The 18,947-nt window shown below is 44.1% G+C and overlaps 2 protein-coding genes across 9 annotated transcripts in view; both read right to left on the minus strand.

Annotated features, from left to right (window-relative positions):
* Positions 1-442: 442 nt before the first annotated feature.
* On the minus strand, positions 443-10,238 carry hm13 (histocompatibility (minor) 13). 4 transcript variants are annotated; one of them, XR_011243325.1, is made up of 13 exons: positions 9,826-10,238; positions 8,266-8,301; positions 6,766-6,864; positions 6,581-6,663; positions 6,370-6,458; positions 6,138-6,223; positions 5,717-5,842; positions 5,562-5,619; positions 5,364-5,484; positions 5,157-5,259; positions 4,978-5,063; positions 3,840-4,051; positions 443-3,661 (listed from the first exon to the last, which is right to left on the minus strand). XR_011243325.1 is itself a non-coding variant. In XM_069527603.1 (12 exons), exons 1-12 carry the CDS (start codon positions 10,051-10,053, stop codon positions 3,583-3,585), a joined length of 1,194 nt encoding a protein of 397 aa, XP_069383704.1. In that variant the 5' UTR covers positions 10,054-10,228; the 3' UTR covers positions 443-3,582. The 4 variants fall into 4 exon arrangements, 2 of the variants coding, with proteins under 2 accessions (XP_069383704.1, XP_069383705.1); XR_011243326.1 differs by lacking the exon at positions 8,266-8,301 and having other exon boundaries at positions 9,826-10,236; XM_069527603.1 differs by lacking the exon at positions 3,840-4,051 and having other exon boundaries at positions 9,826-10,228.
* Positions 10,239-11,914: 1,676 nt separating this feature from the next.
* Positions 11,915-18,947, minus strand: part of LOC109647232 (deoxyribonuclease gamma-like) — a 10,225-nt gene continuing 3,192 nt past the window's right edge. For 2 of the 5 annotated variants that reach the window (XM_069527606.1, XM_069527608.1), the window contains exons 2-10: positions 17,098-17,266; positions 16,903-16,991; positions 15,916-15,927; positions 13,871-13,957; positions 13,656-13,756; positions 13,433-13,545; positions 13,153-13,310; positions 12,768-12,864; positions 11,915-12,536 (exon numbers count right to left, since the gene is read on the minus strand). In XM_069527606.1, coding sequence (XP_069383707.1) covers positions 12,426-12,536; positions 12,768-12,864; positions 13,153-13,310; positions 13,433-13,545; positions 13,656-13,756; positions 13,871-13,957; positions 15,916-15,927; positions 16,903-16,991; positions 17,098-17,259 — 930 coding nt within the window. In that variant the 5' untranslated portion in view covers positions 17,260-17,266 and the 3' untranslated portion in view covers positions 11,915-12,425. Of the gene's footprint in view, positions 12,537-12,767; positions 12,865-13,152; positions 13,311-13,432; positions 13,546-13,655; positions 13,757-13,870; positions 13,958-15,915; positions 15,928-16,902; positions 16,992-17,097; positions 17,267-18,197 lie in introns of all 5 variants that reach the window. The other 3 variants (XM_069527607.1, XM_069527610.1, XM_069527609.1) reach the window with 3 other exon arrangements.

The following is an 18,947-nucleotide window of genomic DNA, read 5'->3' on the forward strand; positions in this document are numbered from 1 at the left end:
TGAAATCTTGAAAACAAAAATATTAACGCTGATCTTCAGCTACTTTGTGTTTCAGGTTGTGTTTGTCTCAGTCGTTGCTCCTCTTCATTGTGGACATAAAGAGAAACTGTGGTTCTATTTAAACGTGGAGTTCCTCAGGGATCAATTCCAGCTCCTCTGTAATTCTCAAATATCTTATTTTAGACATGAAATTTAAGAGTCCATCTGAAAACCATAAACACTGGACTGTCAGACGAACAATATAAAATGTGGACAGTCCCAAACAAAGCACATTATCTGATCCAACACATAGTTGTGCTCCTTCTCTATTCACTAAGTCACTATTTTGTATTTTAATAGAAATCATGTATGTTAACAAAAACACACTAATATCTCCAAACTGCTGCTCAGGGTGACGATAGGAAACTTGATGTGGGAGTCGAAGAATGAGACGGGGTCAGAGTTCTGCTTCTATGTGGTGATCGAAACACCCAAAAAGTTTATTGCAAATAAAATGGTTGGGGCCATAAAACGACCTCCTGCACAAATACAACCAGAGAGAAAGAAAGAAACATTGAAGGTACATTATATTCAACATGAAGAGATACTGAAGGTCACTGAGCTGAACATGTGAATGGTTGTTTCGTTTTTTTGTCTTTTTTTTCCATGAAAATACAAAACTCTTAATAAAGCATCAACATCAATTACATGAAGAATCTTAATGAGGCTAAATACATCCAGACGTTTGTCAAGTAACAAAAAAACTATAGATCTGTACTGTTGAAAAAAAACTGTAGGTAGATGTCAAAGTGATGACGCTCGTCTCCAGGACGTTTCCCGATGGTTTCTGTGACACGACGCACGGAAGAAGAATCGTAATAACAGTGATGGTTGAATCAACTGATAAAACAGTTTAACTTCTGGGATGAAATCCTTTTTAAGGAAAATGTCAGATTTCAAGTCACCAATTTCCCTTTTTGAATTTCAAACTTTCATTTTGAATTTCTGACGTTTCCATAAAAAAAAAAAATCATCTTCAAGAAGCTGGTGTTGTCTATAAAGATGCATTCTGGGAAATGTAGTTTCTGGTGCTGGAGTTGAACTCAGACAGAAAACTGGATATTTCTGCTTCTGCTCCTTCAGTGTTGATCACTGGTGTTTGAATGTGACTTCTGTGATTCACCCAGTTTTACAGTGTTGCACTAAATTGCTGGCGCTGCATTTTAACTTTGGACATTTTTCTACAAGACGTCTGGTCAACATCTTGAATCAGTCCCAGGACATCCGAGGAGTGAAAACCCTCCTGCAGGTAAACATGATGCTGCTGTTTGGTTTTAAAAGTCAGATCTCCTCTGCTCCTGGATTCTTTTCTGCATCAACTCTCTCAAATGTCCCTAAACCAACAGAATGACAGGTGCAGAGATGACAAATTAAATTGTCCCATGTTTTAACACGAGCAAAGCAAATCTAAGCACATCAGGGGCTGTTTGAGTGAAAGTGCTGCTCTCAAACTTAGAGACCACACTCTTCAATGCAGAGGAGAGAAAACTTAATAGAAGACTTAATATCTTTCTGAAACAAGTAGAAAACATCAGTTCTCCTTCATTTCTGAAAGTGACAATTATCTGAAGACAAATCGTTTGGTCGATGTTGGTCCTGACCGTGTGATGAAGAAACCAAAACGAAAGGGAAATAATATGAAGACAGAAAAACTGAAGATCGTCACCGTGAAGAAACTTTGAAACGGAATCTTTCAAATGAACTGAAAATGAGACAATTCTAATGTTGCTCATGAAAACATCAGATCTGACGAACACGAGCTCGTTCAGACCCAGATCAGTACGATTCTGAGGCTCCTCCCCCTCCAGAAATAAGGAGGGGCTTAAGTCTGACTCCTCCTCCTCCTGTCTCAGGCCTGAACTTTAAGACAGAAAAATCTCGGCTCACGTTTGTGTGTGAACCAACGAAGGAGTCGATCTGGAGGAAACAGATGTTGAGTCTGAAACATTCACGTCTGATTTTAGTCACAAACATTTTAAAATGAATCTTTAATAAGTTTCCATTCAGTCGTCTCCATGTTTGAAATGAAAATTGACACGTGGATCCATGAGACTCATAAAAACTCTACAAGTGGATAGTTGAAAAATATTTTAAAAACCTCAACTAGGAAGAATAAATGGGGAAATTCTGTTTTTCATTTCTGAATGGTCGAGTACACTGGTGCTTCATTTCAGCTGCCTTATTTTTTTTTTACTGTTGTAGTCACAGGAGACAAATGACAGACGGACCGAAGACAAGGTCCAGGTGTCGTCGTGTTTTCATGCTGAGGATGAGGAAGGGATTCTGTCCACAGTCACTGTGGGAACGTACGTGGAGAGTCTCGAACGATGTGTGTTATGATCTGGTGCGAAGTGAACAATGAGAATCTTTAACTAAATCAAAGACCACAACAACGCCACCACCTGCTGGACTGAAACGTAACAGCTTGTTGTTGCTTTTTGGTTTTTCACACGTCGGCAGGTCTTTAGAGTTCTGTCTTCTCACAGACGAACACGCTGATGATTTGAGACACGTGTGAACAACTGACGATAAAAAAAAAAAAAAAAAAAATCACGCAACAGAATGGTCTTTTAAAAGGAGCTGGATAAAAAGATCTACAGAGTTTTATCATCTTTTCTTCACATTCATGTCAACGAAGGATTTCTCATCAATCACTACAGATGCATCTGAATAAAACGGACCCCACCTCTGACCGACAGTCACATGACTCTCCGTCACCGAGACCATGTGACCTGCTGCAGCAGACGACACGGTTCGAGTCTGAAGCAGCGCAGCTCTGATCATCAACAGGTTTATTTCCCAGTGAAGCAGCTGATTCAAACCAACACTCAGACATGAGGATGTTCACAATTCAAACTTTACAGTTTTTCTTCATCTTAAAATTCTGGCCTTTAACACGAAACAATAAAACTGAGAAAAACTAAACAGAAAACACGGAGATGAGAAAGCAGAAGGCAGAGTGAAGAGCAGCCGACGAAAAACACCAAGAAACAAGAAGAGAAAGAAGAAGAAAGAAGCGCTTGTTTCACCGTGTGATTCTCTTTTCACAGCCTGAAAAGAAGAAAACAAGCGCTCGCTCGGTTTCCTGTTTATCTGCGACGACAGACTGCAAACACACAGGACGACGCCGTGGTTCCAAAAACTATCTGATCAACAGCGTCTCCCCCGGAGGTGACGACGAACCTGACGTGACGCCGCTGAACGGATAGTTTTCTTTGAAGGGGGGGGGGGGGGCAGATGTCCTGTGTGAGAGCAGCTGAGAGGAAACATGGGAGGAAACATGGCACCGAGTCTCTACTGCTTTACCGTAACAACCTTTTAATAAACACACCGCCACCATTAGCACGACAGCAGCCGTTACCATGGAGACCAGCGGACGCTCCCATGGGTTTTCAAAGACAAAACGCGTTGGCGACATGAGCTCCACCCCCCCCGGCAACGAACAGGAAGCTGGGGATGCGGGGGGGTAGAGCTTCAGTGAAATGTGGCGGCAGCAGGCTGGATGACGGTGGGTGGTGGGGGTGGGGCAGGCAGCGGTGGATGTTATTGGTCCTTCTTCTCTGACTCTGATGAGTCGTCATTAGCCGCCGCCTCCTCCTCCTCGGGTGGCGTCTCCTCGTACCTGGAGGAAGAGAAGGGGGGGGGGGGGTGTCAGTGTGAGTTACCTCATCCATCAGGAAAGATTTGACCCCGCCCACTAAGAAAATAATTTGCTCTCATGAATGAACTGATCAAACTTCAGACCAACAGACGGAGGGATGAACGCGTGACGTTACTTTTCTACTTATCGGGCTCTTTACCTGCCCAGGTGACACTGGAGGGGGGGAGTTAAGAGAGGAGTGGGCGGGGCTCCTACATGGAGTTGGGCTGTGACCGGCGGTGGCGAGGGGAGGAGCCTGTCGCCATAGAGATGGCATCCATGGAGCTAGCCAGGCTGGCAGGTGAGCCGCTGACAGTTGGGAAGGAAGTGAGTCTGGGAGAGCCGGGGAGAACGTCCTCTGACGACTCATAGCTAACCTCGACGAGGAGACGAGGGGGGGACAGAATGAACGGGTGAGGAGGGAAATTTAAAAAAAGAAAAGAAGGGCGAAGAAGGAGGAGAGGGAAAGACAAGAGAGAAAGAATATGTGTCAAGATTTATCTTTAAGTTTATATCTAAGTTAAAAACTACGACAGTTCCGCTGATGAAGAGGGTGAGAAACAAAGGACGGAGGAAGAGGGGGAGAGAAGGAGGTGAAGGAGCAAGATAAAGAAGAGGAGGGGAAGAGAAGGAGAAGAGGAGGTGCAAGTGATGGAGGTGAAGGACGTCACAGAATATGATAATTAACCGGTGGAGGTCCATCTCCTCCTTTTCTTTGTGTTTCCTGAACGTTAACGTAAACGGACGCTGCCGTCTGTTCAAACTCTGCGTTCAAGTCATCCATGTTCGTAAACGTCTTCTGAACCTGAGGAGTTCCATCAGACATCGTGGTTTCTTTTGTTGGACCATCGCCATTTGCCGCCATGTTTGATGCCGTAAGAAACTCATAACTCTTCGTGCCCTCGTGACTCAACAACCACGGCCACACAAAGGACGCATGACAGAGTGTAGGCAGTGACATCATTTCAAACTGACGCATCTTTTTGCATATTGAAGAACGTGTTTCCTGATGTTTCAGGAATCTGAGCCAACGATTCAGCCTCATTTTGTTGTTTTTTTGTTTCTGAAAATTATCGGAAGAATAAAAAAAAAGTGCATTTTCTTAAAAAAAGAAAATCATCAATATGAATTGATTTTATCAGATTTTAAACTTTCCTACGGTCCTTGGATGCATCACGAAACATTCACTTCACTCAGGGAAAAAGAATCTTGAGTTCTTAAATTTAGTTGTATTATTATTTACATTAGCGGGAGATAACACTCCACACCGTCACATGACGGTCGCCATGGTTACTCACCTGAACATCTCCGTGAGCTCTCCTTTGAACAGAGCCACGACGACGGGAAAGCCGACGCAGGCAGGGACCAGGTAGAGCAGAGCGGGCTGCGGACACACAGGTGAGCAGGTGGAAGACGTGTGAGACGAGTGTTTATGGAGGGAGGTGTCGTGGATTCTGATTGGCTGCAGAGATCATACCTGTGCGTGTTTAAACGTGTGCATGACAAAGATGGTGAGGCCCAGTCCAAAGATGTAGGCCAGGAAGCTGGAGTAGAAATACGTCCTGCTGTTCTTCTTCAGGCTGCGGTTTGAATAAAACTTTATTAATCTATACAGCGAAGGAAACACGGAGCCAGACGCTCTGTTACGTTAACGTCGAAGAGAAGAAAAGGGGCGGGGTGTTACCTGACGTCGAAGCGCAGCAGCAGAGCGATGAAGATACCAGGGATGACGATGTCACCCAGACCCAACATGGCGAAGTTACTGGCACCCAGACCTTTCTCCAGCAGATCCTGAGGAAACACCACTGGAGGGAAATCGTTTTGTTCGTCAACGCGTCATCGGAACAAGAGGATTTAAAAAACCTCAGTGTCACACACTCACGTTTGATCGGTGCTTCAAAGGACTTGGCAACCGTTACCATGACGTTGGTCCCAAACACCTGGAGAGAAGTATCTTTGAGACTCACTCAGATAAAACTTTATTTTCAGTGACCGTGGACGCGGTTTACTGAGATCAGTTATTACAGATCAACTCACCCAGAACACATCGTAGACAAACAGCCCCCACAGCAGGATGCAGCCGGTGCTGACGTTGTTCAGGTGGAGCAGCTCCACGCCGTTCAGGGCGAAGGCCAGGCCGAAAAGGTTATTGGCTATCCAGTGCTGCGATGTCACAAAACACAGAGGTTATTGGACACTGAGTGCTGTGATGTCACACTCTACTGCTATGACATCATGGAGTCCAGATTAGAGCCCGACCGATTAATGGACACTGAGTCTTTCAGTATCATCCGATGTGGAAACTTTTACCGTACAGAATAAACAAAGCTGAAAAGATAACATCGGAGGATTCTTTGTCATTAAAAGATTAATGAATTAATTAATATTAGTATCAGTCTGATTCTAATCGAGACCATTTTACCCTCTGTGATTTAACCTTCGACCTCTGAGACGTTACCTTCTTGAGCACGTACCAGACTCCGACCACGCTGCTGATGAGCAGACACACCAGGTTCTTGGTGTCAAACTCATAGTTAACAATTTCTGCAGAAAGAGAGAAACAAGAGTCGGATTAAAATATTAATATATTTGTAAAAACTGGAGAATGAATTTAGTTATTCTGTATTTATTAATTTAACATTATATTTATCTTTAGAAAACACGTCACGTGAGGAAACCCGTGGTCTCACCTTCTTTGGACTCTCCGGTTCCCTGAGTGAAGAGCAGCTGAAACTGTTTGTTTGGGAACGATGTTGGAAAGATTCTGGACATCAGCGGACTGAGAGACACAAACACACAGGAAGTTGAAATCTTCAGTAACAAAAGCTACGGGGCTCATTTTTCAAAACAAATTCTAATGTTTCACAACGCACACGTGTGAAAGTGTGTGTGTCGCTTAACCTCATAGTGTGAGACAGAGCCAGGACGCCCAGCACGAAGAAGTAGACGGACAGCAGCAGGTTGATGTACTCTTGAGAAAACACCTGAGTCGAGAAACGTCAACATTAAAGAGCGAACGTGATAAATAAAGTTATTCAAACCAGACATAAGGCCCCTGCAGGAGCGCGGAGGAAACCCCACGTTACCTTGAAAAAGAGGTAGAGCCCAAACAAGGTGCAGCTGGCGATGATGGGAAACCTCGCCGCATCACGACTGGTGATGGTTTCTGGCATGTCTGCTGCATTCTGGGAAAAAAAAAAGAGAGAAGAGAAACATGCAGTGAGAAGATTAAAAAAACTGTTTCATTGAGAAACTGAAACTGTTTGAAACAGGAACTGTTTTAGAAGAGTTGAGTCAAAAGATCAAACTTTCTGCAGTTTCATGTGTTTGAGTAACTTAAAGTACCTGTGATATTTAAAACTCCTGTCGTGTTGATTCGTCTCCGCAGCTTCACTGCGTGAGTTCAAATGTGTCGACGCTTGATAAACACAGTTAACACCCTCCAATCAAAGAGTTTGTTGGTTCCTTGTTATCATCGAGGTAACGATGATTTTGTTTTCCTGTCGTCTCGCTCTGTGAGTCCAACTGAACTAAACACAAGTTTCTCATTTGATCCACATCAGAAAACTATTCCCCAGTGGTCACATGTTCACAGACCTGAAGCTAACCTGGTGAATGAAGACCATCGGTCCAACAACAAGTTAAAGAGTTGAGTCCACAGACCCTGACGCAGTGAAGGTAGAGACGTGATGGTGTGATGATGTGGACAGACTGGGACTGTGATGAGGTTTGGAAATCTTAAAGGAGGTGGAGGTTTATTATGGAGAAGCCACAGACAAACTACCAAAATAAAAGCAAGACAGAGTGAAGAGACGACACCCAAAACTGAAGTGTTGTTATTACAGAATGTCCAGACATTATTTTACAGACTGAAGATCGAGTCTGAAAACAGCTAAACACAGACATGTAGCTACTGTAGCATATTGACAGACGTCCCTCAGAGTCACTTCCATCTAAATTCTCCTCCGTCCACTCCCCCGAGACAGAAACTGGGACAGGACAGAGGGAGGGAGGGAGGGAGAGAAGAGAGGACAGAAAAGAAAGAGATGAGATGAAATGAAGGAAAGAACAGAGGAGAGGATGAGAGGAGGAGATGAGGAGAGGAGGAGAGGAGACTCTGAGTGAGTTGACTTGTAAAACTGTATCAAAGAAACAGCTCCTTCAGTGAGTGGGTGTGTATGTGGCCCAGAATGTGGACACGAGAACCAGGACACCTCCGAACGTGGTCTGGCGTGATCGGATCTGAGGGCGTCCACACCTGAACCTCGAGCCGCCTGCTTGAGATCGGATCACAAGAACCACACCAGGTGTTAACAGGAATACGACGAGCTATTCTATTAGCAACTCATGCTAACATGATAATCTAAGTAATGTTTTATTGTGAAGGTGTTAACGTGAAGGTTTTACTCCCCAACATCAGTCTCCACATCTGCCGGACTCTAACATTTGAACCTGACCCATGTAAACCTGGACCGTGTGTCCTTGAGCAAAGCGCGTCAGTACATAATCTCCATGACGACAGCCCCCTCGTTGTAGTGTGTTAGTGCAGGTGTGTCCTTGTTGCTCTCGGAGGATCTCATACTCACTCTGAACCCAGAATCGTAATCATTGTCACCGAGCTCCTACGAACACAGCGACAGACAGACGGGATGGATGGACAGACAGATGAGCACAGACAGACAGGGAGAGAGAGGGAGGATCAGATCTGCAACAAAGAGGACGATCGGGGACAGGAGGGACAAACCAAAACAATCCAAATGATCGTGGCTGAATCATCGTGACGGAGAAAGTGCTAACGACTGAAGATTGTTGTTATTAATGAGTTAGACGCAGGAGAGGAAGAAGCAGGAAGACGTGCGGCGGAGGAGCGGGATTCAAACCCACAACATCACAGCTAACAGCAACCCGACTCTGTTCGAAATGTTTCCAATCAGCTTCGCTTTGGTTGTTAAACTTTGTCCCCGCAGGACGCCGTCCTCTCACTGAGACTCCCACCGGGGGACACGTCTCATGTCCAGATGTGATTTTAACCTGATCACGTTCTCACCGGCCGTCAACGTGTCACACTTGATCTAACGTCACGTAAAGAGACAGAAGAAGGCGGACGACACCACGGCTACACTTTTCACCCCCTGGTGGCTGGCCGCGGCATAGGTAACAAACACCACCTCCTCCATGTTAGCAGATGGGACTGGGGCCAAACAAAAAAAAAATCTAAGTGTCAAGATGATTCTGTTTCGTCCTCTTCTCTCTGAAGTTTGTTCATGTTTCTGCTCGGTTTGGTTTGAATCAGTTATTAATGATATAAAAACAGGCCGAGACGTCATGATTGACAGCCGACACAGACGCGTCTTCATATTACGTGAACATGACGTCCACATGTTGTCTCACGTAAACCTGACTTCAGATCATTATTCGTTTCTTTCTCCGTCTTTTTCAGTTCCATGTGAACAGTCTGTTCCTGAGCAGCAGGATGTGGGAGGTTTTTATTTTAACTGTCACAGAGAACCACTGCGCATGTCTGACCCCCCCCCCCCCCCCCCCGGATGTTGTACACGTGTCTCTCAGGTGCACACACCTGACGCTCATGTGTCCAGCAGCTGTCAATCATCCTGTCAATAACCTGACTTCTGACTAACACTTCCAATTATCATTAGTGTTGTTTACTTCTATTCCAGCTGTGTGTGTGTGTGTGAGTGTGTTGGAGTGTGTGTGTGTGTGTGTTGGTGTGTGTGTGTGTGTTGGTGTGTGTGTGTGTCAGGAGAGTCTCACACAGCAGACGAACATCTGGATCACAGCTGTTATCATTGTGTAAACACCGGAGGACAACACGAACCGTGAACGCAACACACAACACGGGTGTTAACAGGTGGAGACTGTCCGGAGCTGATTAGCATGTTAGCTTCACCGTGAAATGAAACCCGGTGGTTCCTGGAGATGAGCTCTTCAGGAACCTCCGGCTTCGTATTTGTTGTATTTAACGGGATTGTGTGTCTTTGTCCCGTGTTTTACTTTGACGTTGTTAATCCGACGTTTCGTTTAGCAGACCGTTAGCTCGCTGTTAGCTGAGCTAGCTGGCCGGCGGAGGGCTGCGGTGACAGCGGGAGAGCGCGGTGTGTTGTGCGGGCGCAGCCGCCGGTGGTTACCTTGGACTTGGAGCAGCTGACGGAGCGCAGGGCCCCGAAGAAGATGGGCAGCAGCGCCATGAGCACCAGGCTGCCGTACGCCAGCGCGGTGCCCTCCGGGGTGGCCACGAACTTCGCCGTCGCGTTGAGCGCCTCGGTCCCGTTGGAGTCGGTGGAGTTCAGGGCCTCCAGCACCGCGGCGGCTGCGGCCTCCGGGGCCGAGGCCGCGGCGGGTTGTGCCTCAGACATGGTTGTTGAGAGACGGGCTGAGCTGGAGGCTGCGGGGCGGCTGGAGGCTGAGGTCTGCGGGCTCCTGCTTCATCTGAGGCCGCTGCTGCTGCTGCGGCTGCTCGGTGCGAGGTAAGGCCACGTTTCCTAACGCAGAGAGCAGGCAGCACACAGGACGGCTCACTCCGCTGCAGATTCACAGGACCGCGATCACCCCCGAGGGATCGTTTTCATCGTTTGCTATCATTCTATCTATTTATCCATCTATCTATCCATCTATTTATCATTTTATCATTTTATCTATCTATCTATCCATCTATTTATCATTCTATCTATTTATAATTCTATCTATTTATCATTCTATCTATTTATCTATCATTTTATCTGTCTATCCATCTATTTATCATTCTGTCTATTTATCATTTTATCTATTTATCTATCTATCTATCTATTTATCATTCTATCTATTTATCTATCTATCTATCTATTTATCATTCTATCTATCCATCTATTTATCATTCTATCTATTTATTTATCATTCTATCCATCTATCTATCTATCTATTTATCATTCTATCTATCCATCTATCTATTTATCTATCTATCCATCCATCTATCTATCATTCTATCCATCTATTTATCATTTTATCTATCATTCTATCATTTTATCTATCATTCTATTTATCTATATCTATTTATCATTTTATCTATCATTCTATCATTTTATCTATCATTCTATTTATCTATATCTATTTATCATTCTATCTATCTATCTATCTATCATTCTGTCTATTTATCATTCTATCTATCTATTTATCATTTTATCTATCTATCTATCTATTTATCATTCTATCTATCTATCTATTTATCATTCTATCCATCTATCTATCTATTTATCATTCTATCTATCTATATATCTATAGATCTATCTATGTCTATCCACGGTTTGCTAATTGATGCCATTTGAATATATAATATATATAATATTTGTTTTTAATTGATTTGTTAACTTTCAGTTTGTGTTTGTTGTGAAATGTTGTTTTAAAGCCTCACAGTCTTATCCTGAACAAAAACCAGATGAATTCATATTATAATCAATATACAGTCTCACATAATCAATGTAGTTCTGTTCAGTATCTCTTTTAAGATTAAGATTTTCACCTGCAGCTCATTCATTTTTAATATCCATTCATCTGAAAACATTAAACTCACTAAATGTCTTGTTTAGTCTCGTTAACTGTTTCACAAACTCACACTTAACATAAGATCATTCAAACGGTGTCATTTGGTGTAAATGATGTTATCGATCGTCTCAGCTCATATTTAAACCTCCAGTGTAAATAACAGTTTAGCACATGTTGTATTTCCACTGAGATTAAACTGTTAACTTCTTCTTGTCACTTGAGTTTGTGATGATTCTTCACTGCAGCAGCAGCAGCAGGTTCAAACAAACCAGGAACTTGTTCATCAAGAGGATTTTACTGTGAAGGACCAAGAAACCAGGAAACATCACTCAGTGTTTTACAGGTAGTGAGTCATCTGTGCGACACTAGACGATCTTGCTCGGAAGCAGCTGCTCTTCCTCGCCGACAGGTTGAGTTCACCTGCTGAGCTGCAGCAGCGCCCTCACGTGGCCGGCTCGAGTACAGCGCAGCTCCACGGCACTCCGGTTAAAATCACATCTGGACACGAGGCTGTTCCAGATGTGCGTCACAGTGAGAGTCCGTGACGTGAGGGGAAATAACATTCTCCTTAAATTCACATGTTGACTTGTTTGAACCTTCGTGGTACTTTGTTGAATTCAGCTCAACACAACTTGTGTATTTTTACTTTCTATGACAAAAAATGTTATTTTGTAAAAAGACGACAACAATTTCAAGAAATTCAACATACAAAACTTTACTAAGCAATAAAAACCATAAATGTAATTTTCCAAATATATTTACATCAGTTTCTGGGCGGAGACGAACAAACGATGATGAATGATCATATTAGATTTTTAAAAACAGAGATTCACCTGCTACAAAAATCTAAAGACGCTGGTTTATACGATGCGTCATGAACTGTACACACGTATATGAGCTGTTTAACTTTGAACAGCCTCCACCAGTAGGTGGTGCTGTGGATGAGAGGTCACAGCAGCGAGACCTAAAATACTGCTCGGCTCATTTCTCTCGGAACAATTGAAAATAATTCAACCGTCTTTCAATCGTAGAAGTTAAAGGAGAATTTAAACTTTGTGTCGAGTGGGAAAAGTTTGTTCGTGATTTTAAAAAAAAATAAAAAATTCCGACATTTTACTTTGGTCAAGTGACAGACACCAGGTGACGTGACTTAAATAAATGTGGTGGTTAGAATATCGGTGTGAGTCTGAACAACGTGAGGACTTTACGGTCACAGGAAGAAGTGGGCGAGGAGGAGGAGCAGGAGGGGCGTGGCCTGAAGGAGCAGGGCGGAGCTCTTCAGTTTCACCTCCACAGGGTAGTGGTCACTAATCTCTTTCACCTAGTGGACAAAAGAAAGTTGGTTTATCGTATGTAGACGATCAATGACTGTTTATGAATATGGACAACGTGTCTTTACTTCCTCTCGTACAAACACGAAGTCAAACATCGCAGATACAAACGCTGTCGTCTCGTGTCGGCCATCTTGTGCTTCCATGAGCCCGGAAGAACGTAAACAAACCGGTTCCTGACAATAAGTGAACGAGTCAGAGGTCAAGAGTTCTGAACAAACCTTGGACTTTCTGATTTTCAGCTGCTTCCCGATGTCGTAGACCTTCGCAGAGAACGGAGTGATCGCCTTCAGGAAAGTTTTCCCATAAACCACGATCCTGAAACAGACAGAACTTGTTGACGCCTGCTGCTCCACATACAAAAACTCATGTGTGTACTTGTACCTTGGTGAGGACACTCACTGGCGTAATGCATTTCCTCTCAAACCTTCACCATCCAAACTAAATGAATAACTTTAACCTGAACCGGATTCTAACCCTAAAACCAAGTCTTATCCCTCAAACAGAACTTTGAGAGAGTGAGGACATTTTGACGTGTCCTCACTCTGCAGGGTTTATGCTGAAAATGGTCCTCACAAAGGTATGAGTACAGGAACACACACACACCTGTCATATGCACAGTTGGTGTCTTCTGAGACGGTCGTGTCCACTTTGTCTCCGATCAGCCAAGAGAAGTTTGAGTTTGTGAACAGTCTGATCTTCTTCTTATCGAGTCGGGTCATGTGGGCGCAGGCGGCTTGAAAGTCTCCCAGGAACATCACATTCTACACACACACACACACACACACACATGATGAGCAAACACTAATTTCACATTTGGACTTTTTCAGACGTTGTGTCTCAGGAGACGGACGCTGCCTGATGATTTTAAATACTGTGTCCTCACCGTGTTGTTCCACTTCTTACTGACTTTCTCAAAGACGTCGTACAGATGGTCGATCTCCTGGACGGCCTGCGTCGGCTCCGTGTGGACAGGAACCAAAATAAATTTCTTGATCGCTGAGGGAGGAAGGAGGGAGATGAAGAACAGGAGGAAGAACGAAGGTGGAAGTCAGTCGTGGTTTTTTATACGATGTGACATCATTCAAGTATGTGATGTGTTCACTGACTCGTCTTCCTGCTCTGGAACTTCACAGCAAACGGTTCTCTGAAGAAGGTCGGGGGTTTGGTCTCGTACTGATGCTGATCCGTCACGTTCACCGTCTGTGTCCTGTTTCACACGACGACAGGTTCAATTCAAACATGAATGGTTGGAAGCAGCAACTGTTTCATTAGCACGTCGTTCACACAAGAGGATTCAAGTGCAGCTTGAGATCTGTCTCACCGGTAGATGAAGACGTACTTCTGCTTGCCGTCCTTAGAATTTCCGAGACCGTTGCTGGACACTGACTTGTAGACGTAGTTGTCGTACCTCAACACAACACAAAGACACACTGTCACAAAGACACAGCAGCAACACGCCACACTGCTGCGAGAGTGTGCGTTGGTTTCAGGAACAATTCAACACATCCTGATCAAACCAGAGTCTGATCAGCAGCTTCACGTCTCTTTGTTTAATTCAGGATCTGGGGACTGAAACAGTGACGAGTCTCAAATCTTCACATCGTGAGCGGCAGAAATCTCCTCAGTTCATTTTTTAGATTTTAAATTTGATGATTTATCGTCACAACATAAACTAAAGAAAGAATAAAAGTGAATTTGAACTTTCTGTGTGAATGTCTGGACACTAAAACTCAAACCTTAAACATTTGTCCACACAGATGAAGTATAAATACCACAGGGAACATTTTACTACAGAGAGTTATCCTGTGTACTGTATTTCACTGATAATACTTATGTACTTTTACTTAAGTAGGATTCAAGATTTGAAAGTTTGCGTCTCCCACCACTGTGTCTGTCCTCAGTTAGCTCCAACCTCAGCCCCTGAACAGGATCGGTATTAACGACAAAGACCCACACGTGCACAACAAGCGCAATTCACAACATTCCAACAAGTCGTGATTAGGATTATGACGAAGATCACAAACATGCAGTTAAGTTGAAAATCCCACGTTTCCACTCAGGTTACCAGAGACGACAGCGACCACCACCGGAATCCAAACCAATTATTCACCAACGATTTGAGATGAGACGTCAGAGACGAAGCTGCCGAGACATTTCATCAGGGTCGAATCAGCTCGTTTGACAGATTATCGATCTCATTGTGATTCCGAATAATTAAACAGACAGTTTGTTCATTGGGTTTTAATTCATTAGACGATTACCTGCGTTCGGAAATATACTCCAGTAAAAGTACACGTGTCAGTTGTTATCAATATCTACAGTATTAAATACTTGAGCAGGCGTGTTCACAATAATTCAATCTTCCCTGTGTTAACTGAGGCGTCCCACAGGGCGTAGTACTTGGTATAATACTTCTGTGTATTCACGCTGCATCAACGTCACAGTCTCTAGAAAGATGACGCTCGTCTTCACAGCTACATTGAGGACACGCACACACACACACACACTTTGTCTGAGACTCAGTGTCTATGGCGGTGATGGGGGTGCACTCCACGCAGACTCGAGAGGAGTGACCTCACACGTCTTCACCGGCCTCAGGATTTGAGACTGTTACTGTTTTTACAAGTAATTTACAAAATAAGGTTTTCGCTTCAGAAATCAGGTTGAAGAGTGAACAACAGAGGGATCTGACATTCAGCCACTTCACACTTGTGTGCTGCTTCTTTAGCCTTCACTGTGGCAGTGTGGTGCCCCCTGGCAGCATCGAGGCTCATTACTCCACTGGTCAACAACACCAACAAAAAGCTCTGACAACCACTTCTGCTAAAAACACACAGTCTCCTTTTTTACATTTATATTTCTCCACCTGTTAAACATACAGTTCAACGTCCTTATGGATTAGTTAAAGCTCATATTAATTAAAGCTATATACATATATATGTGTATATATATGTATATATATATATATATATATGTATATATATATATATATATATGTATATATATATGTATATATATATATATGTATATATATATGTATATATATATGACGTTCACCACCACTAGATGTCGCACCAGCATCTAGGATCACAGATCCTCGTCACTCCTCTGTGGGATCAGCACCGTTAGTTATCACCTGACTGACAAACCCGAGTCTGATCTGTTCAGTCAGGTGACACACTTCCTGCTGAAGTGTCACCTGTTCACAGGAAGTTACCTGGTAACAGGAAGTGACGTGGTAACAGGAAGTGACGTGGTAACAGGAAGTTACCTGTTAGGCGTCAGGATTAGTAAAGCGGGTGAATAAAGGTGATTGAGGTGATTAATTTTGATTAATATTCTACAAATGGATGAAATCCACTGTACCTGTAAGATTCCCTGTTGGAGGCCGACAGCAGACACATGGTGATCGCCACATGGGATTAATACACGTTAGAGTCACTGTGAGTTCATCTGTGAATCTTATGTCAACACTGAAAACATGAGACGTCACACGTGATGCTGGATTTCAGAAAGGATCATTTCTTCATAAAGAGCTGAAGACACTGAAGCCTCCCACCGTGACGAAGGGGCTGAGCTGATAACCACAGAGGACAAGTCCTACAGCGGCCGGGACGTCTCACACAGGCACGTTAACGGAAACGCAACAACGAGCAAAGTGAGTGACGACAGATCACGACAATGAAACGAGCAGAGTCACTGAGGAACAGATTTCTGTGGTCAAAGAGTCGAGTTTGTGAAAAACCTGGATGTGAAGGCGGCTCATCAGCGGGGGGGCGATCAGCACAGGTGACCAGTCAGACTGATGGACACAGACCGGTCGTGGTGGTGGGGGGGGGGGATTTGTTGAGTTTGTTGTTTTGTTTGTGTTGATGAGAAGAAGTGACCGAGTGTGTGTCTGTGCAGGTGCTTGTGTTAAACTGGAGTGAGACTGGATCCACCCGACCACAGTGACTCACTCTGTCATCGTGTCATCACACCTGCTGGTCGTGTTCCCGTCGTGCTGCTGAGAGACGTCTCGACCTCCGGACAGTTTCTGTCCCTCTGGATGTAAAATCTTGAACCATCTGATTGTTTGTTGAGACGATGTCCTCGTCCGGTAAAGAGACAGTTTCTGTTTCTTACAGAATCTTTTCAAACTCCTGATACTGATGAAGACGAGGAGCTGATGAGATTTTCAAACTTCTGATATTCCTCCTCGAACACGACGCGTGACCTCAGATGATTCTATAAAAGTTGCGTCCTATTTATGTTGGTGAGGATTTAAAATGAGTCGTGACCTTTAACCTGAAGATTTGTGGTTTGATCAAAGTTTAAACATCTTTAAATCTTTCTGCAGAGTTTTGTCTTCACCTGTTGATGGTGGACATCAGGGTCTCGATGGCTTGACCGGTGGGATCGACCACGTCCATCAGGAGACAGATGTCACAGCGATACACAACCTACACACACACACAAAGATTCAGACGCTGTGGGTCTGAACAAACAAGCTGAATGTTCCTGTGTGTGTGTGTGTGTGTGTGTGTGTGTGTGTGTGTGTGTGTGTACCCTGGTCAGAGTGTTGACCAGTCTGTAGTTTGAAGCTTTCTGGAGGTTGAACTTCTGGACATTGTACGAGCAGATCCTGAATCCTGACACCGTTTCTCTCCCGACCAAGAGGGTGAGGAAAGAGAGGAGGAGGAGAGGACGACAAGGAGAGCGCCACCTCATGGCTGAACTGTGGAGACAACGACAGCTCATTAAAACAAAAACACAACAGTGAGTCAAGGGCTGAAAACGAACACATGAAACACAGAGAGTGAGTCGTCGGAGGATCAGTGGAGAGATTAAATCTGTTTTTACAAACTCAGGAGAAACAGCTGCAGCGAGGAGGAGGGGTTTAACGCCACCTACAGGCAGGAGGTCTCACAGCAGCCTCTTTTTAAATATGAACTTTTAATCTTAACATCTTGTTGTTGAACTTAAACAGCTTCATCTGTGTATTTTGACAGAAGAGCGCTCTGCAGGCTGAGCGGTCGGACAGGTCTGACGACGGAGGACGACCGTGTTCAGACCTGCTCAACGATCAGCAGCAGAGAAACTATTCACTACGACATTCTGTCCCACATTCATGTCTGTCCTCTGATAACTGCAGAGACGTATGGATTCAAAAGAGACACGTACGTGACCGAGAAGCAGCCGAGACATTTCTATCTCCACACATTGTCCTGCTGCCACAAACACTCACCACAGGACCAACTGGGGATTAATCCACCGCTGAAAATAATCCAGCCAAAGTGCCACATTCTGCACAATCACTGAGCCGCTTCGAATCACGACATTTAAAAAGACTGACTTCTTTCTTCATGATGTCAAGATTCAACGTTTTAGTCTCAAAACACTTAAATACAAGATGTCATTTCCACATTCTGACTTCAAAGTTCATGAAAACACAAAAGTCAGAACAACGACTTCACAACGTCAAGGAACCGAAGACTCTGGTGAATTAACTTCAAACGTTCGTTCAGACTTTGCTCAAAGTCCGAAAAGATTCTCGATGAACATGAAGTCGAGAAGATGTCATTAACTCGGAGAAGGTCGGAGGTCACACTGTGTGTCTGTTCTAAAATCAGAAACGGTATTTCTTCAAACCAGTGTTGGGACGTTACCGTTGTGACTGATATGGATGGATGTTGATATTTGCAGCGATCAGGTCAGTCGACACACAGACACACAGTGTTTCAGATGTTTGTTGGCCCCTCCCAGGCCCAGAGGCGGTGGCGAGACCGGTCGAACGACCTCTGTTCCTCCGACACTCCCTCCACGCAGCAGAGGACGACGACTACGTGACAAAGACAGGGAGGGAGCTGTCTGGTGGATGGCTGCAGTACAGCTCATACACTCCACCAGCAGTGTGTTCGTCTCCACCAACCAGAGCAGCTCCTGTTTACATATCACATTTTTCCAGATTCATTTAAGGTCCATGTGACACACCATCACTTTATCTGAGGCCGAGAGACAACGGACAAGAGTCGAAGAAATGTCCTCAACTTAAAGACGTCGAATTCTCAAGGGAAAAAATGTTTGAGCGTCATGAAATGAAATTCTCTTTGTGCGTTCCTGATATACTCATTTAAAACAACAACAAGTCGACTTAAGGTCACGTGACCGGCCCCGCTGCCAAACAAAATCCAAACACGGCGAAAACATAAATCAATACAAATATTTTTTAAGTAGACGTTACATAAAAGTTTGTCGAAGACGGTTTCTGTCAGTTCAGATGGATGTTTGTGTTTCTGATCACTTTGGTTTGAGTCAGACGTCATGATTGACAGCTGTCACTGACTCCACTGTGCTACTGAAACCAATGATGTCAGAGGAACAGGAAGCAGCGTTCCTATTTATATATTCAGGAACTT

Source organism: Paralichthys olivaceus, chromosome 6 (assembly GCF_024713975.1).
Source record: "Paralichthys olivaceus isolate ysfri-2021 chromosome 6, ASM2471397v2, whole genome shotgun sequence".
NCBI classification, from domain to species: domain Eukaryota; kingdom Metazoa; phylum Chordata; class Actinopteri; order Pleuronectiformes; family Paralichthyidae; genus Paralichthys; species Paralichthys olivaceus.